General features: G+C 52.9%; 3 protein-coding genes across 6 annotated transcripts; 2 read left to right on the forward strand and 1 right to left on the reverse strand.

The window, feature by feature from the left end:
- Positions 1-106: 106 nt before the first annotated feature.
- RNF115 (ring finger protein 115) lies at positions 107-9,024 on the reverse strand. The gene is given in 11 exon segments (XM_041404036.1): positions 107-1,528; positions 2,146-2,261; positions 3,623-3,716; positions 3,791-3,863; positions 4,516-4,587; positions 5,410-5,600; positions 6,631-6,682; positions 7,317-7,375; positions 8,686-8,774; positions 8,777-8,940; positions 8,942-9,024. Coding segments are annotated over 11 exon segments (1,104 nt in total). The 3' UTR covers positions 107-1,417.
- On the forward strand, positions 8,992-16,718 carry POLR3C (RNA polymerase III subunit C). 4 transcript variants are annotated; one of them, XM_041404033.1, is made up of 15 exons: positions 8,992-9,053; positions 9,181-9,380; positions 10,739-10,994; positions 11,755-11,922; positions 12,663-12,751; positions 13,551-13,655; positions 13,759-13,851; positions 13,931-14,011; positions 14,400-14,451; positions 14,803-14,863; positions 14,948-15,098; positions 15,230-15,331; positions 16,151-16,200; positions 16,282-16,431; positions 16,512-16,718. In XM_041404033.1, exons 2-15 carry the CDS (start codon positions 9,234-9,236, stop codon positions 16,591-16,593), a joined length of 1,587 nt encoding a protein of 528 aa, XP_041259967.1. In that variant the 5' UTR covers positions 8,992-9,053; positions 9,181-9,233; the 3' UTR covers positions 16,594-16,718. The 4 variants fall into 4 exon arrangements, 3 of the variants coding, with proteins under 3 accessions (XP_041259967.1, XP_041259968.1, XP_041259969.1); XR_005952617.1 differs by lacking the exon at positions 16,151-16,200 and having other exon boundaries at positions 13,939-14,011; positions 16,512-16,717; XM_041404034.1 differs by lacking the exon at positions 16,151-16,200 and having other exon boundaries at positions 16,512-16,709.
- A 1,293-nt stretch (positions 16,719-18,011) lies between these two features.
- On the forward strand, positions 18,012-25,021 carry LOC121335672 (cilia- and flagella-associated protein 45-like). The gene is made up of 12 exons (XM_041404030.1): positions 18,012-18,269; positions 18,760-18,887; positions 20,467-20,625; positions 20,706-20,910; positions 21,042-21,169; positions 21,705-21,834; positions 22,561-22,829; positions 23,026-23,065; positions 23,194-23,325; positions 23,828-24,021; positions 24,302-24,526; positions 24,952-25,021. Exons 1-12 carry the CDS (start codon positions 18,012-18,014, stop codon positions 25,019-25,021), a joined length of 1,938 nt encoding a protein of 645 aa, XP_041259964.1.
- The last annotated feature ends 1,490 nt before the right edge of the window (positions 25,022-26,511 follow it).

A 26,511-nucleotide genomic window follows, 5' to 3' on the forward strand; every position in this document is an offset into this window, starting at 1 on the left:
TGGAAGAGGGAAGAAGTGGGAGCAGGAGGTGAGTGGGGAAAGAAGTGGAAGAAGGGGAATTTCTGAGCCTCTCCAGAAATCCCCATCATCGGGGAGCTGGATAGGAGAGGGAAGCACCGGGATGAATTTATAAACCCAGCTGGATTTTCCCAATCTTTGCAGATCCACAGTCCTGCCCTGGGATTGGGGTGTCCCTGTGTCCCAGGGAGGACAGGGACAAAGTGTCCCAGCACAGCAGGAGGCCTTTGGCTCTCCTCCCTTGGGGACAAACAGAGCAAATCGGGGTTTCCTTCCCAAAAAAAGCTTTTCCTGGGCTCATTTGTGCCCCCCACCCTCCCCAAGCTCCTGCTCCCCTTTCCCAGCTCCAAGGATGACCTGGGAATGGGAATTCCTTGAGAAAGGCCTTTATTGGACGGAAGAGCAAAGAAAACCAGGAATGAAATCCACGTGGGTGCGGAACCACGGAGCCCAAGGGGTTTGGGAGCGTGGGGTGGGGGTCACAGTGTCCCCCCCACTTTAGGGCAGCCAGTGGATACCACGAGGATGAGGAAAACTCCCAGGATTCAGACCTGGAAAAGTCACATGAAACGGGAAAAAAAAACCCAAAAAAAAAAAAAACCAAACCAAACCTCTCAAAACAACCAAATAATGAGGAAAAATAAAGAGTTTCCTTAAGTTAAAGGGGAGGGCGGGGGGATTCCCAAGGGAGTGGTCCATAATTCCTGCCTGGAATGACTCGTGGGGGGCAGAGGGGGGGTTTGGACACACCTGGGGCCACAGGCAACGTGGAAAAGGGTCAGAAAAAAACCCCAATCAAGCCCAAAAATAGTCCAGGACGAGACAAAACCCTGCTCAGAGCATTCCTGACCCCACAGCGTTCCCAGAGCCTTTCCAGGACCACGGCGGCTCCTGAGGGTCCAACCCCCCCAAGGAAGGGCTCCAGAACCTTCCTTCTTCCACCTGCCATGATTTTATAGACCCCCAAGGATTCCATCCCAAAATGGGGCAATAAAATCTCTCGTGGCTACAATTCCAACCTCCTGGAGTGCAGGAAGATCCCAAAAATCCCCTTTTTATCCCAACCTTTTTTCCAGAGAAGGCTACGAGGAGACTTGGAACCCCTCTTTGGATCAGGCCCCTACTGGAAAAAAAAAACCAAAAAAACAACCAAAAACCTTTCCTGATACAAAAAATGAAATCCAAATCACTCCCAAAAATTCCCAATTTAGGGCTAACGAGGCAATTCCATGGAGCAGAAGGATAAATTCCTGGGAGAAGAGCGCTCGGTGCTGCAATCCCACAGGGTGGGCCCCCTAATTCCTGCTACTCGGGGGGGTTTGTTGGAATTCTCAATGTACACCTCGAGCTGGGATGCCTCTGGAAGCTTCTGGAAGGTTCCAGGACTTTTTCAGAAAGGTCAGAAAGTCCATCTCTCCTGCACTGGGCTGTCGGAAGAGTCGGGATTTGGGATTTGCCTGCTGGAATCTTCCCCCTTGAGGCTCTTCCTGCAGACCGGACACGTGTCGTGCTGTGGGGAGCAACACAAAGCTGTTGTTATCCTGGGGGATTTTACCCCAAATTTCAAATTTTCTGTGCTGAAAGGCACCGACCCAAAGGGAAATGTTACATTCGAGCTGAAGGCGTGGAGGAAAATCCCAAAATTTTTTGGTACTGCTAAAGATCAAGGTAGAAAAATTCGAGTTTGAGGTTTTAGAATGCAGTAATATTTATAAGGCAAAACAGGAATTTTAGGACAGTTAGTTTAGTTTTAGGAAGTTTTTCACTTTCTTCTTCATGAGTTTGAGTAGTTAGAAATAATTAATTAGAAAGGAATAATTAATTAGAAAAGTTGGCATTGCGGGCTTGGGGTGATCAGTTATTAGGTTAAAAATAAAAATAATTCCAGTGTCAATTCTTAATTGGACAGTTCAGCCTTAAACAGACCTTAAAGAGAAAATTAATTAGGGTATCTTGCTAATTGAATACTGCAGAACCCATCATACAATACACGCAATACATTATATTGTATATATACAACACAGATAAGAACTAATCAACATTTGAGCCCAAAATTCCACCTCTAACAAAAAAAGAAAAGATAAAACCGTGGGGATAGATGATTTTTTTTTATTTTTGGGGTCTTACCAGCTCCAGCCAGGGCACGATGCAGCTGCTGTGGAAGACGTGGTTGCAGGGCAGCTGCCGGACCTGCTCCGCCACGGTGTAATCCTCCTTGCACACCGGGCATTCCAGCCCCGTGTCTGTGGAAAATTGGGAATCAGGACCAGGAAAAATGGCTCTGGGAGTCGGGAGTGGCTTTGGGGGGCTGCTCACAGTGGGGTGTGGGGGGAACAGAGGGATCCCAGCAGGAACGGGAGTTCTGGGGTTTATGGGGCATGAAGGGATCAAGGAATTCCTGCCTGGGATCAAGGAATTCCTGCCTGGGATCAAGGAATTCCTGCCAGGATCCATCCAAAATCCTCTGGGAACATGAACTCCTCCAGGGATCAAGGAATTCCTGCCTGGGATCAAGGAATTCCTGCCAGGAGCCATCCAAAATCCTCTGGGAACATGAGCTCATCCAGGGATCAAGGAATTCTGAGCTCCTTTGGTGATCCCAGGGATCCTTGGATATTCCAAAATTTCCTGATGTCTGGCCTGCTCCGTGGGCTCAGCCACGTGGAATTCCAGCTGGTCCTTGGCTTCCCAGAAAAGAGGAGAGAAGGGTGTGGAAAACCACGGGATAAAAATATCCTGGGTAGAATTGTCTGGTTTAACCATAATGGAGGAGTAGGTTCCGGGAGGGGGAGGGATCCTGGGGGTGAAAAATTCAGGGAATTTTTAATTGCAAAGCCAGGATTGCTCTGAGACACCCCCAGGCCCCTGCTGGCAGATTTCCATGACAATTCCAGAGCAGAGGGTGTGGAGAGTTAGTTTGAAAGGGAGGAAGGGATTGGGAGCACAAAGAGGGATTTGGGATGGGAAAATCATCATGGGGAGGGGGAAATCATCATGGGGAGGGGGAAAAACATAATGGAGAGGGGAAAATCATTATAAGGAGGGGAAATCATCATGGGGAGGGGGAAATCATCATGGGGAGGGGAAAAAAATCATCATGGGGAGGGGAAAATCATCTTGGGGAGAGGAAAATGATCTTGGGGAGGGGGAAATCCTCATGGGGAGGGGAAGAGTCAGAACAGCATTTTCGGACTCCCCAAACACTCTGGAGAATGCTGCAGCTCCAAAACTCCCGGGAGAACTGAGCCCCAGAGCTGGCAGCAGCAAAGCTGGGGGAGCTGACAGCTTCCAGCCCAATGGCAGGGGGCAAAAGTGGAAAGGGGGGGCACAAAGTGGGAAGGGGGGGCACAAAGTGGGAAGGGGGGGCTCAGGGTGTCACAGAGGGATCTCAGGGTGTCACAGAGGGAGGTCAGGGTGTCACAGAGGGTCAGGGTGTCACAGAGGGTCAGGGTGTCAGAGGGATATCAGGGTGTCACAGAGGGAGCTTAGGGTGTCACAGAGGGATCTCAGGGTGTCACAGAGGGATCTCTGGGTGCCCAAGAGCGATCCCAGGGTGCCAAGCCTGGCCCCAGGTGCCCCCGGTCTGGGGGGACGGAGCACCCACCGACTTGCTCCTGCGTCACCGGCACCGTGGGCAGCGACGAGATCCTCTCCCTGTCAGCCGGCGGCGGCCCCGTGTTCTCCAGCTGCCCCAGGAGCTGCGCGGGGGGAGACGCCGTGCTCAGGAGCAGGGCCGCCCCCCGCGCCGCCCCCCGCCGCCGGCGCCCCTCACCTGCGTCACGATGGCGTCCAGGCCGCTCTGTCCCCACGCGTAATCGCCGGGGCTGGAGTGCAGCATGCCGCTCCTGCCGAGGGGGAGAGGCCACAAGTTGCCCAAATAATTCCCAAATTCCCCCAGCAGGAGCAGCTGGCTGGTGTCTCTGTCTCTATGGGTGCCTCCCAGTGAACCCCGGCCAGCCCCGGGTCGGCAAACAGCGGGGGGCACCCAGAGAGACAGAGACAGTTTGGCGCCCCACATTGGGCGCCAATTGTCTCCATCTCTCTGGGTGCCTCCCAGTGAACCCCGGCCAGCCCCGGGTCGGCAAACAGCGGGGGGCACCCAGAGAGACGGAGACAGTTTGGCGCCCCACGTTGGGCGCCAATTGTCTCCATCTCTCTGGGTGCCTCCCAGTGAACCCCGGCCAGCCCCGGGTCGGCAGACAACGGGGGCACAGCCCCAAAGTGACCGACAGCGGGGGGGACACTCTCTGGTGCCCCGAGGGTACTGAGGGCAGCTGGCACAGCCCCAAAGTGACCGACAGCGGGGGGACACTCTCTGGTGCCCCGAGGGCACTGAGGGCAGCTGGGCTGGTCACCTTTGCAGCAGAAGAGACACTGGAGACATCAGTGGAGACATCAGTGACTCTGAACAGGGGGCCAGTCCAAGGGTATTCCAAAGTATTCCAAAGTGTAAAAGCACGCTGCAACAGGCTGGGACGTGCTGCTGGCATCACTCACCAGGAGAAGGGGTGCTGCGAGCCGGGAACCGCCGAGTTGGCGAAAAAGCCGGCGAAGATCTGCTGGATTATCCTGAGGAATGAGGGCAGGGAAAAGATGGGAAGGAGGAGTTAAGGAGGGAAAAAAAAAAGGGAAAAAAAGCAGGAATTGCTGCTCTGTGGATGCCTGGCTGGACGGCTCATGGCTGTGAAAATCCCTGGGCAAAGCTCCAAAGCACAGAGGGACAGCAGGCCTTGGACACTGCCCTTTCCTGATCCAGGGATGGGAACTGAGGGGTTTTAAAAAAAAATAAAAGTTTTTCAAAAACTTTTATTCTATTTTCAGTCTCGTGTGAAGGGCGAGGCAATACAGGTGTGACAATTCACACCATCATGGTCAGAAGCAAACTATTTCTAATTTCTAAATTTATTTCTAATTTCTAAATTTACCTCTAATTTCTAAATTTATTTCTAATTTCTAAAATAATTTCTAATTTCTAAACTTACTTCTAATTTCTAAAGTTATTTCTAATTTCTAAGCTTACTTCTAATTGCTAAATTTCCTTCTAATTTCGAAACTCATTTCTAATTTCTAAGCTTACTTCTAATTTCTAAACTCATTTCTAATTTTGAAACTCATTTCTAATTTTGAAACTGATTTCTAATTCCTAAATTCATTTCTAATTTCTAGACTCATTTCTAATTTCTAAACTCATTTCTAATTTCTAGACTCATTTCTAATTTCTAAGCTTACTTCTAATTTCTAAACTCATTTCTAATTTCTAGACTCATTTCTGATTTCTAAGCCCACCTCTAATTCCTAACTCCATTTCCAATCCCGCTCCTCTCTCAACAACCTCCACCCCCCAAATTCCGTGTTTTTCCCCCAAGCCCCCCGCCCAGCAGCCGCACTCACCCCTCGATGGCGGGCGAGCGCTCGGGCCGGGCGCTGCCGCGGGCGCGGTACCTGCGGGGCAGGGCCAGCCGCGGGGGGCGGCCGGGACCCCAGAGCTCGGCCGGGGGCCCCCGCTCCGCCTCCCGGCCCTCGGCGTCCAGGAAGGGCCGCAGGTCCGGGAAGAACATGGCGTGGTCCAGGTGGTCCCAGAGCTGCGGAGAGTTTAGCTTTGGGGTGATTAGCCGGCGTTAATTTGTCTCTGCCGGGTTGATTGATGAAATTCCATTATCCCGCCGGGAGGTGCTCCGCCCAGGGGGAGGAGCCAAGCGTTCCTACCTGGATACAATCTGGGGGTTTGGGATAACAGGGCAGCCTTCTCCTAAAGGAGCAGCTTTGTTTTCCCCTGGAATCCCAGAGGATCAGGTTTTTACAACTGGAATTCCAGAGGATCAGCCCTTTCCCCACTGTATTCCCAGAGTATCAGCTTCTTCCCACTGGATTCCCAGCCCTTTTCCACTGGAATTCCAGAGGATCAGCCCTTTCCCCCTGGATTCCCAGAGGATCAGCTTTTTCCCACTGCATTCCCAGAGGATCAGCCCTTTCCCCACTGAAATTCCAGAGGATCAGCCCTTTTCCCACTGCATTCCCAGAGGATCAGCCCTTTCCCACTGGAATTCCCAGAGGATCAGCCCTTTTCCCCTGGAATTCCAGAGGATCAGCCCTTTTCCCACTGCATTCCCAGAGGATCAGCCCTTTCCCACTGGAATTCCAGAGGATCAGCTTTTTTCCCACTGCATTCCCAGAGGATCAGCTTTTTCCCACTGCATTCCCAGAGGATCAGCTTTTTCCCACTGGATTCCCAGCCCTTTCCCACTGGATCTCCCTGAAATCAGGAGTTTCTGGGATACAAAGTGATCTCCAAGCAATATTTTGGAGAAATGGATGCAGCCTGGAATTCTGACTGTTTGGTGACCCCATTCCTGGCTCAGGATTTCCTACAAATTTAGACTTTAAAATTGAAAGATTCTGGAAAATCTGGGAGCAGGGAGAGACTCCACACCTGGCTGAGCACCCCCAAACAAATCCCAGGATCTGCCAGCACCAGGGCAAGGCTCTTCCCCGAATCCTCCTTTTCCCCTCGTGCCCAAATGCCAATTTGGGGGAGAAAAACTCCCCCAGATCCTGGAAATCCTCGGGAAAAGGAGCTGCTGGGGAAAAGAGGGAAAAAGCAGGAAAACTCACCTCTGAGAACTGGGAGGAGGGGCTATCGTCCAGGGAATTGCTGTCAAAAAAACTGGGAAAAAAGAGGAGAGAGAGTGATTAAAATCCCCCCTGTGTTTGCTGAAATATTCCCAGGAGGGGTAAAAAAATAGAGAAAAGGGTAAAAAAAATAAATAGTAAAAGCTTTGGTTTTTTTTCCTTCCCTAAATATTAAAAAGGGTAAGAAAAAAATTAAAAAGGGGAAAAAATAGACTAAAAATGTTTAAAAAAATGGCAAATACAAAAAAAATAATTTAAAGGGATGTTATTTTCCCATAAATTTTAAAAACATTAAGAAAAATATCAAAAAGGGGGGAAAAAAGTCCAAAATAGTTTAAAAAAAAGGGTAAGGACCAAAAATAATGAAAAGGGATTTTTTTAAAATACTAAAAATACTAATAATTTTATTTTCTTTAGGAAAAAAAAAACAACTTTTTTATTCCTAAATATTAAAAATGGTAAGAAAAAAATCAAAAAGAGAAAAAAAAAGACCAAAAATGATAAAAATATCAAGAAGACCAAAAAAGGTTTTTTTGTTTGTTGTTGTTGTTGTTTTTTATTTTTTTTTAAGAAAAAAGGGGAAAAATACATGAAGAAAAGAGCAAAAATGGCATTTTTCACACTGAATCTCCTGGTTATAAATTGAATATCCCTGGGTTTTCTGGTACCTGGAATCATCAGTGACTTCCTCAATGAAGCCAGACTCACAGCGAGGGCAGGTGTATTCCTGGGAAGACAAAAAGAGTGGAAATGAAACCCAAAATCTTGGAAATTCTGAAGGAAAATCTCCTCCTTCAGGAAGATTCCTGGTCTGAGATGCCGTGGAGCTCAAAACAACAGCAAAAAACCTGAAAAAAAATCTGAAAATCCCCTGGAATTTTGGGCAGCAGAGAGGAAAATGGAACTGCAGAGGCCAGGAACAAAATCCCTTCCAAGAAAAAAAAATTTTCCCTGTTCCCATTCCCAGAGTTTTATCCCAGACTGAATTAAAAAAAAAACAAACCCAAAAAAAGATTCTCATGGATCTTCCCTCTCCACATCCCAGGAACTGGGAGCATCCAAGATTTTTTATTGGAATATTCCAAATTTCCAGCGTGGATTTTGTGGGAATTCCTCCCAAATCCAAACCCTGGAGCAGACTTTTGAATTTTTGGATCAATTTTTTTGGGTTGGATCAAATTTTACCACCACCAGCAGCAGGTGGGATGCTGATGCAGCCCTGGAAGCTTTGGAATATTTTTATTTTTGGACTATTTTTGCTGTTGGGAGTCCATATGGAAAGTCTCAGCTTGCCACCCAGTAGCTGGAGAGAGATAAAAATGGAATTTGGGATAAATAACTCTGCAGGGAGGGAAAAGGGAAAGGGGAACAGATGGTGGGTGGGATCCTGCAGATTCCCTGGATTTTCCCTGGGACAATTCCCCAGATTTTCCCTGAGATATTTCCAGGGATTATTCCCAGGAATTGGGATAATTCCCTTGATTTTCCTTGGGATATTTCCCTGGATTATTCTTTTTTCCCTGGGATAATTCCCTGGATCTTCTCTGGGATATTTCCCTGGATTTTCCCTGGGATATTCCCAGGAACTGGGATAATTCCCTGGATTTTCCCTGGGATAATTCCCTGGGTTTTCCCTGGGATAATTCCCTGGGTTTTCCCTGGGATAATTCCCTGGGTTTTCCCTGGGATATTCCCAGGAACTGGGATAATTCCTGGGATAATTCAGCAGCAATGGACAATCCCCTCTCTGCCGGCCGAGCAGACGCTGCTCACGGAGCGGGATGGGAGCGGAACGAGGTTTATGGAATGATGCGCTTCCATCAGGAACAGGACATTCCTCAGGTCCCTTTCCAGACTTGGGGGGGATCTCCCTTTCCGTGTGGGAACAACTTCGGGGGCTGGAGGTCACCCCTCCCTCAGGGGCTCAGGGAGCCATTGAGGGATCACCCCTACACCCGCCCCGGCAGGTCGGGGCTCTCCCCCCGGCCCTCCCCGCTCGGGGCTCCCCCTCTCCGACCCTCCCTTCCCGGGGCTCACCGGCAGCTTGGGGCTGACCTCGCCCTTGCAGCTGTGGCAAAAGAACCGGTGCTGCTGCACCGCCGCCGCCGCCTCCGCCATCTTCCCTCACAGCCGCCGCTGCCGTCACTCCTCCCAGAGCAGCGAGCGCGGCCCAGAGCGACCCCGCGCTTCCGGCGAACTCGTCTGCTCCTCCCCCAGCCTGCAAAGCGCGGGTGAGCGGGATAGAGCGGCCCCAGCGGGGCGGGCCGCGGCGTGGCACCCCCTGGTGGGAGCCTCCCATTGGGAGCCTAGCAAGGCCGGGTGGCGGCAGCGGAAGTGACGTAACAGGAAGTGGAGGCAGCACGGGGCCGTTGTCATGGCGGCGGCGGCTTAGGCCGGGCCTGGTGGTGAGAGCGGAGGGGGCACCGGGACGGGGGAACAACCCAGCGGGGGGAATACGGGGACCGCTGGGACAGGGCTCCAGGACCTCTGCAGCACGGTCAGCCGCTGTCCCATCTCTCTCTCTCCATGCAGCTGTTCGCTCTTTCCTTCCTCCCGCTCGTTCCTGGGCTTCCGGAGCCGCCGGGATGACCCAGGCGGAGCTCCGGCTCTGCTCCCTCCTGCTGCAGGAGCATTTCGGGGAAATTGTGGAAAAAGTGGGGAATTCTCTGCTCCGGACGGGGCCGCGGCCGCTGCGGCTCCTGGTGGGGGACACGGGGCTGCTCCCGGATCAGGTAAGGGGTGGGAGGGAAGCCTGGACGAGGGGGTTTTAATATGGAAACAACCTCATGTTGCTTGAAATTAATAGGAAATTATTGGAAGTGGAATTTAAAATCCATTCATGTGGATTTTAAATTAATTTGAAATTAATATGGGGCTATTCCCATTAAAAGGGTCAGGGTAATTCCCATTATTCTCATTAAAAGGGATGGGTTTATTCCCTTTAAAAGGAATGGCGTTATTCCCATTATTCCTATTAAAAGGCACAGGTTTATTCCCATTAGAAGGGACTGGGTTATTGCCATTATAAACATAATGGGTTAGGGTAATTGCCATTAAAAGGGCTGGGGTAATTGCCATTAAAAGGGCCGGGGTAATTCCCATAATTCCCATTAAAAGGGCCGGGGTAATTCCCATAATTCCCATGAAAAGGACCGGGGTAATTCCCATAATTCCCATGAAAAGGCCGGGGTAATTCCCATGAAGAGGCCGGGGTTATTCCCATGAAAAGGCCCAGGGTAATTCCCATAATTCCCATGAAAAGGCCGGGGTAATTCCCATGAAGAGGCCGGGGTTATTCCCATGAAAAGGCCCAGGGGAATTCCCATAATTCCCATGAAAAGGCCGGGGTAATTCCCATAATTCCCATGAAGAGGCCCAGGGTAGTTCCCATTACCCCCTTCCAAACGGACGGGTTAATTCCCATTATTCCCATTAACAGCCATGGGGTAATTCCCATGAAAAGGCCCAGGGTAATTCCCTTAATTCCCATGAAAAGGGCTGGGGTAATTCCCATGAAAAGGCCCAGGGGAATTCCCTTAATTCCCATGAAACGGGCTGGGGTAATTCCCATGAAAAGGCCCAGGGGAATTCCCTTAATTCCCATGAAACGGGCTGGGGTAATTCCCATGAAAAGGCCCAGGGGAATTCCCTTAATTCCCATGAAACGGGCTGGGGTAATTCCCATGAAAAGGCCCAGGGGAATTCCCTTAATTCCCATGAAACGGGCTGGGGTAATTCCCATGAAAAGGCCGGGGTTATTCCCATTAACAGCCATGGGGTCATTCCCATGAAGAGGCCCAGGGTAGTTCCCATTACCCCCTTCCAAACGGACGGGTCAGTTCCCATTATTCCCATTAACAGCCACAGGGTAATTCCCATGAAAAGGCCGGGGTAATTCCCATAATTCCCATGAAAAGGCCGGGGTTATTCCCATTAACAGCCATGGGGTTATTCCCATGAAGAGGCCCAGGGTAGTTCCCATTACCCCCTTCCAAACGGACGGGTCCGTTCCCCCTCCTCCCGTTAACCGCCCCAGGGCCGCTCCCAGCACGCGCCCCGCTGCACTCCATTTCCGATTTCCCTCCCCCAGGTGAAGAAGGCGCTGTGCGTGCTGATCCAGCACGGCCTGGCGCGCTACGAGGCGCAGCCGCGCGGCCCCGTGGAGTACGAGGCGCGGCGCCGGCGCGTGCTGCGCCTGCTGCGCTACCCCCGCTACATCTACACCGCCAAGGCGCTCTACGGCGACCCCGGCGAGCTGCTGGTGGAGGAGCTGCTGCTGCACGGGCAGCTGCCCATGAGCTCTGCCGTGGCCAGGGTGGCCGACCGCCTCACCGAGACCATGGAAGGTGGGAAGGAAGCCCAAAAAAATGGGATCTGGGAGTGGTGGATGGTGGATGGGATCAGAGGTACCATAGGGTGATCTATGGGGAGCTGCTGGTGGTCCATGAGCATCTTCCCGTGAGCTGTGCAGTGGCCAGGGTGGCCGACTGCCTCACCGAGACCATGGAAGGTGGGAAGGAAACCCAAAAAAATGGGATCTGGGAGTGGTGGATGGGATCAGAGGTACCATAGGGTGTTCTTTGGGCACCCAGAGGAGCTGTTGTGGTCCTTGGGTACCTTCCCATGAGCTCTGCCGTGGCCAGGGTGGCGGATCGCCTCACTGAGACCATGGAAGGTGGGAAGGAAGCTCAAAAAAATGGGATTTAGGAATGGTGGATGGGATCAGAGGTACCATAGGGTGTCCTTTGGGGAGCTGTTGTGGTCCTTGGGCAGCTTCCCAAGAGCTGTGCAGTGGCCACTGAGACCTCACTGAGACCATGGAAGGTGGGAAGGAAACCCAAAAAAATGGGATCTGGGAGTGGTGGACGGGACCAGAGGCACTGTAGGGTGTTGACAGCCCGGCTGCAGTGGTGGCCGTGGTGTCACCGTGTTCTCCTGAGCCTCAGGAACATCCGGGATCTGCTGATGGAGAGCACGGAGGGTTGGAAGCTCCTAAAAACCAGGGATTGATTTGCGTTTGGGACTGTGATCCCCAAGGCTCTGTGGGGTCCTCCAAAGCCCCAGGCCCATCCCAGACCCCCCCGCCGTGTCTCTCCTCCCACCCAGACGGCAAAAGCATGGACTACGCGGAGGTGTCCAACACCTTTGTGCGCCTGGCCGACACCCACTTCATCCAGAGGTGCCCCACGGCCCCGGAAGCGCCCCGGAACGCCGAGGCGCCGGCCCTGATCGCTGCCCAGGAGCCGTACGCGGTGCCTCGGGTGTGCCTCGGCGGTGAGAGCCCAAATCCTGGCAAATCCTGGCAAATCCTGGCGGGGTGGGAAGGGCGGAGCTCGGGGAGCTGCCTGCGGGGGTTAACAGGAGGTGCTGATGTGTGTCATGTATGAATTCGATTTTAAATTAAAAAATTATTGTAGAATTGTATTGTAAAATGATTCTTCAGTTGTTTAAAAAGTAGAATTTAATTTGGGTAATTGCTAGGATGAAGTAGAAGGTGTTGATTTGTGCTATGTATGAATTAAATTTTAAATTTAAAAAATTATTGTAGAATTGTATTGTAAAATGATTCTTCAGTTGTTTAAAAAGTAGAATTTACTTTGGGGAATTGCTAGGATTCAGTAGGAGGTGTTGATTTGTGTTACGTATGAATTAAATTTTAAATTTAAAAAATTATTGTAGAATTGTATTGTAAAATGATTCTTCAGTTGTTTAAAAAGTAGAATTTACTTTGGGGAATTGCTAGGATTCAGTAGGAGGTGTTGATTTGTGTTACGTATGAATTAAATTTTAAATTTAAAAAAAGTATTTTAAAATTATAAGATAAAAATTATTCTTAAATTATTTTAAAAGTAGAATTTAATTTGGGTAGTTGACTGCGAGGGTTAAGTAGAACTTGTTGATTTATGTTATGTATAAATTAAATTTTAAATTTACTTTATATGTCATTTAATATAATTTATATATCATTTATCTGTAATTTCTATACCATTTACATAATGTTTTGGTGCTGACAGGGAAAGGGAAGAGGAGGCACTCGTGTGACGAGGAAGAGGAGGGAGAGCACAAAGCCAAAAGGCAGAAGCAGGAGGGAGGAAGCTCAGAGGTGCCCTGCTGGCAGGGGTGGCACCCAGACATCTCCTGGGGACACAGCTGGCCTTGTTTGTGGCTCTTCCTCTTTTTTGTGCCTCTTCTTCCTCTTTTTTGTGCCTCTTCTTCCTCATTTTTGTGGCTCTTCTTCCTCATTTTTGTGCCTCTTCTTCCTCATTTTTTGTGGCTTTTCCCTCATTTTTCAAGGCTGGTTTTCCTCGCTCCCATCCATCACTTTTGTGTCTGCTCTTCCTTAACTTCCTTCCCCATTTCCCTCTCTTTTCCTTCCCCATTTCTCTCTTTCCCTGCCCATTTCTCTCTTTTCCTGCCCCATTTCTCTCTTTTCCTGCCCCATTTCCCTCTTTTCCTGCCCATTTCTCTCTTTCCCTGCCCATTTCTTTTCCTTCCCCATTTCCCTCTCTTTTCCTGCTCCATTTCTCTCTTTTCCTTCCCCATCTCCCTCTTTCCCTGCCCATTTCTCTCTTTTCCTGCTCCATTTCTTCCTTTTCCTTCCCCATTTCTCTCTTTCCCTGCCCCATTTCCCTCTTTCCCTGCCCATTTCTCTCTTTTCCTGCCCCATTTCTCTCTTTTCCTTCCCCATTTCTCTCTTTTCCTGCTCCATTTCTCCCTTTTCCTGCCCATTTCTCTCCCTTTTCCTTCCCCATTTCCCTCTCTTTCCCTGCCCCATTTCCCTCTTTCCCTGCCCATTTCTCTCTTTTCCTGCCCATTTCTCTCTTTCCCTGCCCATTTCCCTCTTTCCCTGCCCATTTCCCTCTTTCCCTGCCATTTTCCCTCATTTTTGTGCTTTTCCCCAGGCTCCCCCCGACGATGGCATTTACTGGCAGGTGAACCTGGAGCGTTTCCACCAGCACTTCCGTGACCAGGCTCTGGTCAGCGCCGTGGCCAGCCGCATGGACCAGGTCTGAGCCTCCGCTGCAATTCCTGCTTTTCCTGCTGCAAATCCTGCTTTTCCTGCTCCAATTCCAGCTTTTCCCCCCCTAACCCCCGCCGTTCCCAGCACAGACCAGCAGCGAGGTGGTGCGGACGATGCTGCGCATGAGCGAGGTGACCACGGCCTCGGGTGCCTCCCACACCCAGCCCCTCTCCTCCAACGAGGTGGGTCCTTGGGAGCCCGGAATCCTCTGGAACCCCTCGACATTCCCTGTTTTCATCCGATTTTTGATTTTTTTTTAAGATTTTCAGATCTCTTCCAGCTGGGTACAACATTGGGAAGCAGGTGCTGGATCAGTACCTGGCGCTCCTGGCCGACGATCCGGTGAGCCCGGGGCTGTTCCAGCCTCTCTTAATTCCATTTTTCCTCCCTTGTTCCTCTCTCTGGCTCTAAAACATTTTTTTACTGAGAGTTAAAGGAAGGTTTTTAACAGATACTTGAAGATTTTTAAAGTTATTCAACAGATATCAAAGATATTGAAATTATTGATCAGGTATTAAATAATATTCTGCATTTTATTTTACTGACATTGAAGGTATTTAACAGCTTCCTGTTATTTCAGAATACTTGAGTTATTTAACTTATATAAAGTTATAACTATAATTTTAAGTTAAAACTTGTCATTATAAGTTAAAGATATTTTTTTTCCTTGAAATCTTCCCACTCTTCCCACTCCAAATTTGAAGTAAAAATCCAAATTTTCTCCCTGCAGTTGGAGTTTGTGGGGAAGTCAGGGGACAGTGGAGGGGGCACCTACACTGTCAGTATCCTTTGGGGGGATTTTTAGGGGATTTTTGGCAGATTTGGGGGATTTTGGGGTGATTTTCAGGGGATTTTTTGGTGATTTGGGGGATTTTGGGAATGAATTTGGGCAGATTTGGGGGATCTTTTGTGGGGGATTTTGAGGATTTTGGGGGGATTTAGGAATATTTTGGGAGGGATTTTGGGCAGATAGATTTGGGGGATATTTTGTGGGGAATTTTGAGGATTTTGGGGGGGATTTAGGGACATTTTGGGAGGCATTTTTGGGTAGGGATTTTGGGCAGATTTGGGGTGACTTTGCTTGGTTTCTGGGGGGAATTTTGCGGAATTCTCCTTGACCTCAACCCCTCCAGACCTGCACAAGGCCCTGGTGTCCCTGGCCACGGCCACGCTGGAGTCCATCGTGGAGGAGAGGTGACAAAGGGGACCTGGATTCTCCCCCTGGGCTGCCCCCAGCCCCTTCCCACATCCCTCCCTCATCCCACCCCTCCTGCCCAGGTTCGGCTCCCGCTGCGCCCGGATATTCCGGCTGCTCCTGCGCAAGAAGCACCTGGAGCAGAAGCAGGTGGAGGATTTTGCCATGATCCCAGCCAAGGAAGCCAAGGACATGCTCTACAGGATGCTCTCAGAGAACCTGGTGACCTTGCAGGTGAGGGATGCCAGAGGTTGCCCAGGTGACGGGCACTTCCAAGTGATCCCACCTGGAATTTGGGCACAGGTTCCTCCCTGGGGAAGGGGATACCCCCACTGTGTTCCCACCACCCCTGTGCCCTTCCACAGGAGATTCCCAAGACTCCAGACCATGCTCCGTCCCGCACCTTTTACCTGTACACGGTGAACATGATGGCTGCTGCTCGGATGCTGCTTCACAGATGCTACAAGGTGAGCCCCAGGGATCACAGATCCTGCTCTGTCCATGCAGGAATTCCCAGGGAATCCAGGAGAACCATTGCAGCCTCCAGGACTCCACGGGTGTCACAGCCCCCTCCTTCCTGGTGCCACAATTTCTATTCTATTCTATTCTATTCTATTCTATTCTATTCTATTCTATTCTATTCTATTCTATTCTATTCTATTCTATTCTATTCTATTCTATTGTGACTCTCAGAGAGTCCAGGCTGGATCTTTGATTGGTCATTAAGCAGAAACAACTCACGCGGACCAATCCGAGATGCACCTTTTGATAAACAATGCCCAGACCACACTCCACAGCCATCAGGTGGTTTTTGTTTGCATTTCTTTCCTGAGGCTTCCCAGCTAGAACAGGAGAGAAATTGTTGATGATTCCTCTCCGTGTGTGGAGACACGAGGCTTGACTCCATTTCAGAAGGCTGATTTATTATGTTAGATATTATATTAAAATGCTACATTAAAGCTATACTAAAAGAACAGAGAGATCAGAAGGCTCAACAAGAACAGAACAGAACAGAATAACAAAAATCCTGTGACTGCTCACAGCCTTGGCACAGGTGGCTGTGATTGCTCATCAATGGAAAACAATCCACATGCACCAATCACGGATGCATTGTTGCATTCCACAGCAGCAGATAGTAATTGTTTACATTTCTCTCCTGAGGCTCCTCAGCTTCTCAGGAGAGGAAAAATCCCAGCAAAGGATTTTCCATAATATCATAGCTACAAGAAATCCCAGCGCAGGATTTTTTTTGCTAAAGACGCCGCGGTGGGCTGTTTCCTCCGCAGAGCGTGGCTAACCTGATGGAGCGGCGGCAGCACGAGATGCGGGAGAACAAGTGAGCTCCGTGCCTGGGGGCGGCCTGGCGGTGGCCACAGAGCCGCCACTGCCACCTCCCTGTGGCCGTGTTCCCTCCTAGGAGGCTCCTGGAGAAGTCCCAGCGGGTGGAGGCCATCCTGGCCTCCATGCAGGCCACGGGGGCCGAGGCAGCGCAGCTGCACGAGGTCGAGGAGATGATCACGGGTCCCGAGAGGCAGCAGCTGGAAAACCTGAAACGCAACGTCAACAAGTGAGGGGGGATGGGGGCAGGCGTGGGGGATGGGCGCTGGGGACCTTGTGGGGGGCTGCCAGTCACTGTCTGTCCCCCAGGATCGACGCCAGTGAGAACCAGGTGGATGAGACCATCTTTGTGCTGGAGGCGTTCATCGAGAGCACCACCAAGAGGCCGTGAGAGAACGGGACAAGAACAGGGACACGGACAGCACGAGGGGTGGGGACGTGGCTGGGGACAGGGACCAGATGGCCCTGCCACAGTGCTTGCACTGCTGAGGAGAATAAAGGACATTTGCAACTGCAGTTGAGTGTCAGCTCCCTGACCTGAGCTTGCCTCTGGGTGTCGTGGGCTAACGGTGGTTCCAGGGCAAAAGCTGTGAAGGAAGGCATGTTGTGGCAGTTTTGTGTTCCCCCTAACCCTAACCCTAACCCTAGGCCTAACCTTAATCGTAGGCCTAAACATAAACCCTAACCCTAGCCCTAACCCTAGCCCTAGCCCTAGGCCTAGGCAGGAAATCAGCCTAGGCCTAGGGCTGGTTCCAAGGAGAAAGCTGTGGAAGAAACCACGTCGTGGCAGGTTTGTGTTCCCCTGAGCTGCCCTTTGCAGTGTGCCTGGAGCTGTTGGCAGTGTAAGGGTTAAGAACGTGCCAGTCTCACCCCTCTCTGAGATATTTGGTCCTCGGGCACAGAAATGCAGTTTTAAAGCCTTAAAATGCTGAAAAAGGCAGAGCTTCATGTGAGCCTCTTAAAATGAGGAAGTAGGGCAGTTACCTCCACTGAAACTGATACAATGGCAAATTAATTCTAAATGGTACTAAGTGGAAAGCCCTTAAAATACCCTAAAAAAGCTTTTAGAAGGTGTGAAAGTATCCGAAACATTCCCGGAGAATTCTTTAAAAACTCCCACACCAAAAAAATAAAAACAAAAAACAAAAAACAAACAAAAAAAAACACACAAAAAAACCCAAAAAACTCCCCAAAAAAACAAAACAAAACAAAAAAGAAACCGAAACACTAAAATAGCCTTAAAAAACCCTGAAAAAAAACCCCAAAAAAACAACTTTAAAAACTGCTCAGCCCCCAACACCTACCTGTAAAATTGGTGGTTTTGGGGTGAGCTGAGGGTTGGGGTGGGGGCTGCTGCAGCTGGACCCTAACCCTGAGGGGACATCCAGGGACAGACAGCAAGAAAATATTACCTAATGGTATCAATTGTTAATGAATAAAAATTGTGTGTGATTTGGGGGAATTCCGGGGTAGGGATTTTGATGGGTTTAGGGGGTTTTTGGGGGATTTGGAGAGATTTTTGCGTTGATTTTGGGGAAACGTGGAGGGGTTTTGGGGTGATTTGGGGGGATTTTTATGGGATTTTGGGGCATTTTTGGGGGGATTTTGGGGCATTTTTGGGGGGATTTTTGGGGGGATTTTGGGGTCTCACCCCGTCCTCCCCAGGACCCCCCCAATCCCCATCCCCCCGGGGCTGTTGGGGACGTTGGGGACAGCGCCGCTCGAGCCGGGGGCAGTTGGGGACATCTCGCGACAGCCGCCGCTCCCCAGGGCCGGGCCCGGCGACAATCGCGACATCCGCATCCACCGATGGCGACACGCGACAGCCGCCCCTGCCCGGGGTCCGCCCCCCGCCATCCCGGGGACACCCCGGGGTCCCGTGTCCCCAACCCCAGCGGGTCCCGTGTCCCCCCGAACCCTCCCGGGGACACCCCGGGGTCCCGTGTCCCCAACCCCCCCAAACCTCCCGGGGACACCTCGGTCCCCCCAGACCCCCCCGGTCCCCCCCGGGCTCGGCGGAGGCTCCGCAGCAGCTCCGGGGCTCGGAGCCCGCCCGGAGAGCGCCGGGTGCGGGGAGGGGAACCGGGGACACTGGGGGGAAGAGGGGGCACCGGGCAGGCCTGGGGAGGGGGGATTTGGGCACCGGGGGCACCGGGGAGGGGGGATTTGGGCACTGGGTGCGCGATTTGGGCACCGGGGGGGCAGTGAGAGGGGATCAGGTGAGGGATTTGGGCACCAGACGTGATTTGGGGTTGATTTAGGGGGATTTTTGGGTCATTTTAGGGTGATTTTGTGGGGATTTAGGGGTGATTTGGGGGAGGGTTAGGGGTGATTGGGGGGAATTTGGGGGATTTGAAGATATTTGGGAGAGATTTGGGCGAGCTGGGAAAATTTAGAGGAGTTTTAGGGTGATTTTGAGGGGATTTGGTGTTGATTTTGGTGGATTTTCAGGGAATTTTTTACGGGGTTTTTGGGGCGCATTTTGGGGGAATTTTTGAGGGGATTTTGGGGGGATTTTTGGGGGGATTTTGGGGTCTCACCCCGTCCTTTCCCGCAGCCCGCGGGCGCCTCCAGCCCCCTCGTGCTGCTCCGGGATGTCACCAACGCCCCCCCAGCGCTGCCCTCGCTCCGGGACAAACCCAAAACCATCCGGCTCATCACCAGGGACCTGATCCGGGAGCTCATGTGAGGCTCCCCAAATCTGCCAATTTTCCCCCGATTTTTTCCATAAAATGCGGGACTGTTTCCCCCAAAAATTCAGGATTTTTTGGCCGAAAATTCAGAATTTAAAAAAAAAAAAAAAAAAAAAAATCAGGATTTTTTTGCCAAAAATCTGGTGGCTTTCCCCCCACATCTGGGATATTTTCCCCAAAATTGGGGATTTATTACCCCCAAGATTTAAGATTATTTTCCTGCAAATCCGTTTTTTTTCCCCAAAGTTTTGAATTTTTCCCCCCCAAAATCCACGTTTTTTTTCCTAAAATCGGCAACTTTTCCCCCAAAATCCGGGATATTTTTCCCCATGTCCCTGATCCCGGTCCGTGTCCCCCAGAATTTCCTGATCCCAAATTTCCTGAGCCCCAATTTCCTGAGCCCCAATTTCCTGAGCCCAATCTCTTCCCTGTTTTCCCGCTTTTCCCAATCCCGATTTCCCCGCTCTGCCTTTTCCTTATCCTGCTTTTCCCCATCCCGAATTTCCTGATTGTGAATTTCCCATTCCCTTTTCCCGATCCCGAATTCCCTACTCCTCCTTTTCCTGATCCCGCTTTTCCCCATTCCAAACTTCCTGATTCTGAATTTCCTGCTTGCTTTTCCCAATCCCGATATCCCTGCTCCTCCTTTTCCTGATCCTGCTTTTCCCCATTCCAAACTTCCTGATCCCGAATTTCCCGCTCCCTTTTCCTGATCCTCCTTTTCCCAACCCCTTTTTTTTCCATCCCCATTTTCCCAATCCCGCTTTTCCCGATCGCTCTTTTCCGGGCCACGCTTTTCCCGATTCCTTTTTTCCTCATCCCGATTTTCCCGCTCCTGATTTTCCCCATCCTGGGAATGCCCCCGGGACGTCCCCAGGAATGTCCCTGAGAACGTCCCCTGGAAATATCCCTGAAAATGTCCCCGGGAATGCCCTGGGCTGTCCCCGAGATGTCCCCTGTCCCCACAGGAGCAGCTGCGGCGGGTGCGGAGCGCGGAGCTGGGCAGGGACGAGCAGCAGGACAGGGACAAGGACAAGGACAAGGACAGGGACCAGGAGCAGCAGGACGAGGGGGAGAAGGCGAGGAAGGTGAAGCTGGAGCCATTTTGGGGGAATTTGGGACCGTTTGGGGAGCCTCTCAGCTCAAAATCTCACCCTAAAATTTGGCGGATTTTGTGGGGGATTTTGAGGTGATTTTTATGGGATTTTGTTGGGATTTGTGGGAAGATTTTGGGGTCTCAGCTGTTCTTTCCCACAGATTTCAGACCACTCTAGCCCCATCGTGCAGCTCCGGGACGTGAGGAGCACCCCGGGCCCGGTGCCCTCACCCCAGGAGAAACCCAAAACCATCCGGGTCTTCACCAAGGACGTGATCCGGGAGCTCGTGTGAGGCTCGGGGGGATTTGGGGACCCCAGAGGAGATTTGGGGACCCTCAGGGACTCAAGGGGGATTTGGGGACTCAGTGGGGTAATTGGGGACTCAGAGGTGATTCGGGATACCGGTGGGATTTGGGGACACCGTGGACACCAGGAGCTGTCCCCGTGTCCCTGATCCCGGTCCGTGTCCCCCAGAATTCCCAGGGATCGGCCCCCGGCCTCGCTCATCATCGGCGCCGAGGAATTCCAGCGGATCCAGGAGGAGGCGCGGGCTCCGCGGCAGCGCGCGGATCGGCTGCGGCTCCTCAAATCCCGCCAGGACGCGGCTTTTGTGGGCATCGCCCGATTCCCTGAGCCCCAGATTTCCTGATCCCAAATTCCCTGAGCCCCAAATTTCCTTAGCCCCAAATTCCCTGAGCCCCAATTTCGCGCAGCCGGGCCCGCAGCGCGGAGCGGCGGCAGCAGGAGCTGCGGGAGGCTCGGGCCAGCTCGGAGCTGCAGCGGGAGCGGCGGGCGCTGCTGGAGCGCGCGGCCGGGATGAGGCTGGAGCAGGAGAGCGAGATGCGGCACCTGAACTCGGTACTGCCGCAACCTTCCCCTTTTCCCTGCTCCCATTCCCGCCTCCCACAGCTCCTTCTTGTTGGTAGCTCCCCGTGTGTGGAGACGACGAGGTTTGACTCTATATTTCAGAAGGCTGGTTTATTATCTTATTTATATATATTATATTAAAATACTACATTAAAACTATACTAAAACACCAGCTGGCGGAGAAGCGGCAGATGCAGGGGGAGCAGCGGGCGGAGGAGCAGCGCCTGCAGCGGCTCATGGACAGCGAGCAGGAGAAGGAGCTGCAGCTGCAGGACGAGCTGGAGCGCTGCAGGAAGCAGGAGCTCATCAGGTCCGTGCTTCCTTTTCCTTTTCCCTTTTCCTCTACCCTTTCCCCTTCTTTTCCCTCTCCTCTTTTTAGCTTATCTCGTTTCCCTTATCTCTTTTCCCTTTCCCCATTCTTTTTTTCCTCTTCCCTTTCCCTTTTTCCTTTCCTCCTTTCTTTCCCTTTTCCCTCTTTTCCCTTCTTCCCTTTCTTTTTCCCTCTTTCCCTATCCCCTTTTCCCTTTCTTTCCCATCCTTTTCCTTCTTTTCCCTTTTTTTGCTTTTTCCCTTTCTCCCCTTATCTCCTTTCCCCTTTTTCCTTCTTTTCCCTCCTTTTTTCCCCATCTCCTTTCCCCCTTTTTCCTTTCTCCCTCTTTCCCCTTTCCCTTTTTTTGTCCTTTTCCCCTTTTTCCCCTTTTCCATTTCACTTTCTCCCCCTTTCCCCTTCCCCTCCTTTTCCCTTCCCCACCCCATACACTCCAACTCCACAATTCTGGAACCAGACCAGAACTTTTCCACTCCCGAATTCCCAAATAATTCCCGAATGCTTCCCGAATTACCAGCACCAAGCTGGAGGTGCTCCAGCAGATAGAGCAGAGGCAGGAGCAGCGGGCGCTGAGGGCCGAGCAGAAATTCCAGGAGGGCCAGAGGTTCATGGAGCACCTGGAGCAGATGAAGAGGGAGGATCGCGAGGTGGGAGATTCCCGGCGGGAATTTGGGAATTCGGGAATTTGGGTTAGAAGGGTTGGGAAGGGCGTGGGGCAGGATCGGGGCTCTGGTGGCCTTGGGGATGTGGTGGCATCATTGAGAGGGAACACGGAGCTGCTGGGGATCCCAGGGATTGGGGATCCCAAGGAATGGGGGTCCTAATGAGGGGGATCCCAGGGGTTTGGGATCCCAGGGAATGGGGATCCATAGCAAGGGGATTCCAGGGCTTTGGGATCCCATGGAATTGGGATCTGTAGCAGGGGAATCCCAGGGCTTTGGGATCCCAGGGAATTGGGATCCTAATGAGGGGAATCCCAGGGCTTTGGGATCCCATGGAATTGGGATCTGTAGCAGGGGAATCCCAGGGGTTTGGGATCCCAGGGAATGGGGATCCATAGCAAGGGGATTCCAGGGCTTTGGGATCCCATGGAATTGGGATCTGTAGCAGGGGAATCCCAGGGCTTTGGGATCCCATGGAATTGGGATCTGTAGCAGGGGAATCCCAGGGCTTTGGGATCCCAGGGAATGGGGGATCCCGGGAAATTGAGGATCCCAGGCATTTGGGGATCCCGGGGCATGGGGGTCCCACGGAATTGGGATCCCCGTGGGAAGGCGGAGTTTTCGGGACTCTGCGGTGACGGGACCGCTGTCCCCGCGCTGTCCCCGCGGTGTCCCCGCGCTGTCCCTGCGCTGTCCCCGCGCTGTGGCCAGGCCTGGCAGCAGCAGCAGCAGCGCAAGCGGCAGCTCCTGGCCGAGATGAAGGCGGTGGACGCGGAGAACCAGCGGCTGCGACAGCGCGACAGGGAGCGCGACAAGCGCGACGAGCTGCGGGCCCTGGAGGAGCAGCGCCAGAAGGGGGTGAGAGGGGGGCTGGCAGGACACTGTCACCTCCCCCGGGGCGCTGTCACTTCCCCAGGACTTTGCCACCTTCCCAGGGTTCTGTCCCCCACTGTGTGTCCCTGTCCCCAGCCGATGTCCCTGTGACACAGCTACGCCAGGGTCACAGTGGTGTCCTCGTGTCCCCAGCGGTGTCCCTGTCCCGGTGTCCCTGTCCCCAGCGGTGTCCCTGTCCCGGTGTTGCTGTCCCTCTCCCGGTGTCGCTGTCCCCAGCGGTGTCCCTGTCCCGCTGTCCCTGTCCCGGTGTCGCTGTCCCTGTCCCTGTGTCGCTGTCCCCAGCGGTGTCGCTGTCCCTGTGCCGGTGTCGCTGTCCCCAGCGGTGTCCCTGTCCCCAGCCGTGTCCTTGTCCCTGTGTCCCTGTGCAGGTGTCGCTGTCCCTGTCCCTGTGTCCCTGTCCCCAGCCGTGTCCCTGTCCCTCTGTCCCTGTCCCTGTGTCCCTGTCCCCAGCCGCGTCGCTGTCCCCAGGAGCGGGACGCGGCGCTGGAGGCGGAGCGGGCGCGGCTGCGGCAGGAGCGGCAGCGGGAGCTGGAGCGGCTCAAGGCCACGCAGGAGCACGAGCGGGGCTGGCAGGAGGCGCAGGTGGGTGGCACTGCCACCTCTGTCCCCTCCCCGGGGCTCTGTCACCTCCCCAGGGTGCTGTCACCTCCCCGGGGCTCTGCGGACCCAGCGCAGCCAGGTGGCGGCAGAACGGCAGTGGCGCGGCCGGGAGCTGTCCCTGTCCCCAGTGTCCCCACTGTCCCCAGTGCCCCCAGTGTCCCCGGTGTCCCCGCAGGAGGCTCTGTGCTCCCAGCGCAGCCAGAAGGTGGCGGAGTGGGACTGGTAGCACCAGGAGCTGTCCCGATCCCCAGTGTCCCCAATGCCCCCAGTGTCCCCAGTGTCCCCGGTGTCCCCAGTGTCCCCAGTGTCCCCAGTGTCCCCACTGTCCCCGGTGTCGCCGCAGGAGGCTCTGCGCTCCAGGCGCAGCCAGGTGGCACAGGAGCAGGAATGGCGGCACCGGGAGCTGTCCCTGTCCCCAGTGTCCCCAGTGTCCCTAGTGTCCCCAATGCCCCCAGTGTCCCCAGTGTCCCCGGTGTCCCCGCAGGAGGCTCTGCGCTCCAGGCGCAGCCAGGAGGCGGCGGAGCGGGACTGGCGGCACCGGGAGCTGCAGCGGGAGCGGCGCCGCGCGGAGCTGCTGCAGGAGCTGCAGCGGGAGCGCCGCGAGCAGGCGACAAAGCGGCGACAGCAGCTGGCACTGGCACTGCAGCAGGAGCGCCGCGACTTCCTCGCCCTGCTCAGGTGGGTGGCACCAGGGCTGGCACGGGGGACGGCGGGGGGTTGGGGACACCGGTGTCACCCAGGTGTGAGCAGGTGGCTCTGGCAGGGTCCCTGTGCCATCCTGGTGGCTCTGAGGACACCAGTGTCACCCCGGGCGCTGTGCCAGTCGTGCCCAGGAGGCTGTGTCGGTGTCCCCGTGTCACCCCAGGGGCTGTGCCAATGTCCCAGTGTCCCCATGCCAGTGCTCCAGTGATGTCCCCATGTCCCCAGTGTCACAGTGCCAATGTCCCCGTGTCCCCAGCGCCCAGGAGGAGCAGCTGGCACGCGAGCAGGACCAGCAGCTGGCACGGCAGCGGGCACAGCGCGCCCACGCGGAGGCGCTGCAGGAGCAGATCCGGGAGTCACGACAGCGGCGACAGCGCGACAGAGCCGCGGCCATCGAGGAGGGACAGCGGGAGCTGGCACGGGAGCGGGAGCGGGCAGAGCGCCTGGCACGCGTGGGACGGCAGAAACTGCAGCGCCTCAGGTGCGGTGCCACCTCTGTCACCCGCGGTGCCGCCTCTGTCACCCCCTGTGCCACCTGCTGTGCCACTTCTGGCACCTCTGTCACCCCCTGTGCCACTTCTGGCACCTCCTGGGACCTCTTCTGTCACCTGTGCCACCTCCTGTGTCACCTCTGTCACCCCCGGTGTCGCCTATGTCACCCACTGTGCCACCTGCTGTGCCACTTCTGGCACCTCTGTCATCCCCTGTGCCACCTCTGTCACCCCCTGTGCCACCTCTGTCACACCCTGTGCCACCTGCTGTGCCACTTCTGGCACCTCTGGCACCTCCTGGCACCTCTGTCACCCCCTGTGCCACTTCTGGCACCTCCTGGGACCTCTTCTGTCACCTATGCCACCTCCTCCTGGCACCGCTGATGTCCCCTCCTGTGTCACTCTGTCCCCGCAGGGACACCGGTGTCCCCGACAGGTACTGTGCCCTGGTGGAAAAGAGAGTCTGGGGCACGGCCACCTCCTGATGCCACCCGCTGCCACCTTCACCTCTGTCACCCCCGGTGTCGCCTATGTCACCCACTGTGCCACCTGCTGTGCCACTTCTGGCACCTCTGTCACACCCTGTGCCACCTGCTGTGCCACTTCTGGCACCTCTGGCACCTCCTGGCACCTCTGTCACCCCCTGTGCCACCTGCTGTGTCACCTCCTGGCACCGCTGATGTCCCCTCCTGTGTCACTCTGTCCCCGCAGGGACACCGGTGTCCCCGACAGGTACTGTGCCCTGGTGGAAAAGAGAGTCTGGGGCACGGCCACCTCCTGATGCCACCCGCTGCCACCTCCTGATGCCACCCGCTGCCACCTTGCCACCTGCTGATGCCACCTCTGATGCCAGCTGCCGTTCCCCAGGGATCTGGGGGACATTTCCCTTTTCCCCCATGGTTTGAGCCCATTTTTTCTCTCTTTTTTACCCTTTTTTTTTTTTTTTTTAGATTTTAACCCATTTTTAACCCGCTTTAATCCCTATTTTTACCCATTTTTATCCTTATTTTTACCCACTTTAATCCCTATTTTTACCCTTTTTAATCCCTATTTTTAACACTTTTTACTCCTATTTTAACCCTTTTTTACACCTATTTGTAAACCCATTTGTCCCAATTTTTAGCCCATTTTCAGGTGCATTTTAACCCACATAAAACCCATTTTTATCCTTATTTTGCCCCATTTTATCCTTATTTTTACCCCTTCTTATCCCTATTTTTACCCAGATTTTATCTATTTTTACCCATTTTTGTCCCAATTTTTAACCCATTTCATCCCTGTTTTTAACTCCTTTTAATCCCATTTTATCCCTACATTCCCCCATTTTATCCCTATTTTTAACCCTTTATAATCCCTATTTTAACCCATTTTAACCCCTATTTTCACCCATTATATATCCCAATTTTTAACCCTTTAAACTCCATGTAATCACTATTTTTTACCTTTTTAATCTGTATTTTTTTACCTGTTTTGTCCCAATTTTTATCCTCCCTCCCTTCTTGGGACCAAACCAAGTTGGGTTCAATTGGTTTGAACTGGTTTGAACCGATTTGAACTGGTTTGAACTGGTTTATTTCCATGAGGTTCTTTCGGTCAGAATTTGGGGGGGCAGAAACCCCATGGTGCGGGGAGGCTGGGGGAGACCCCCCCAAAAAATCTTTCAAATTTGGGAAGGGGGGGGGCTTTTTTGGGGGGGAAAAAAATCCCAATTTTCCACCCAAATCTGGCATTTTCAAGGAAAAAAAAAATTTCCAATTTCCCATTTCCAGGGGAAAAAAAATTCCCAAATTTCCATTTCCAGGGGGGAAAAAAAAAAAATCCCAATTTCCCATTTCCAGGGGAAAAAAAAAATTCCCAATTTTGCACCCAAACCTGGCATTTTCAAGCGGAAAAAATCCCCAATTTCCATTTCCAGGGGGAAAATTCCCAATTTTCCATTGCGGTGGGGGCGGGGGTCCCGGGGTTTGGGGACGGG

The sequence above is a fragment of the Onychostruthus taczanowskii genome, unplaced genomic scaffold (genome assembly GCF_017590055.1).
Source record: "Onychostruthus taczanowskii isolate IOZ18803 unplaced genomic scaffold, ASM1759005v1 scaffold207, whole genome shotgun sequence".
In the NCBI taxonomy this organism is placed as follows: domain Eukaryota; kingdom Metazoa; phylum Chordata; class Aves; order Passeriformes; family Passeridae; genus Onychostruthus; species Onychostruthus taczanowskii.

Bases quoted from the DNA above. Each gene is read 5' to 3' on its own strand.
- POLR3C (XM_041404033.1), top strand. From the start codon at position 9,234: ATGACCCAGGCGGAGCTCCGGCTCTGCTCCCTCCTGCTGCAGGAGCAT. The intron at 12,752-13,550 runs GTGCCCTGCTGG...GCTTTTCCCCAG, and splicing joins AGGAGGGAGGAAGCTCAGAG to GCTCCCCCCGACGATGGCAT. The intron at 16,432-16,511 runs GTGAGGGGGGAT...TCTGTCCCCCAG, and splicing joins CTGAAACGCAACGTCAACAA to GATCGACGCCAGTGAGAACC.
- LOC121335672 (XM_041404030.1), top strand. From the start codon at position 18,012: ATGGCGACACGCGACAGCCGCCCCTGCCCGGGGTCCGCCCCCCGCCAT. The intron at 23,066-23,193 runs GTGTCCCTGTCC...CCCTGTCCCCAG, and splicing joins CGGTGTCGCTGTCCCCAGCG to CCGCGTCGCTGTCCCCAGGA. The intron at 24,527-24,951 runs GTGCGGTGCCAC...CTGTCCCCGCAG, and splicing joins CAGAAACTGCAGCGCCTCAG to GGACACCGGTGTCCCCGACA.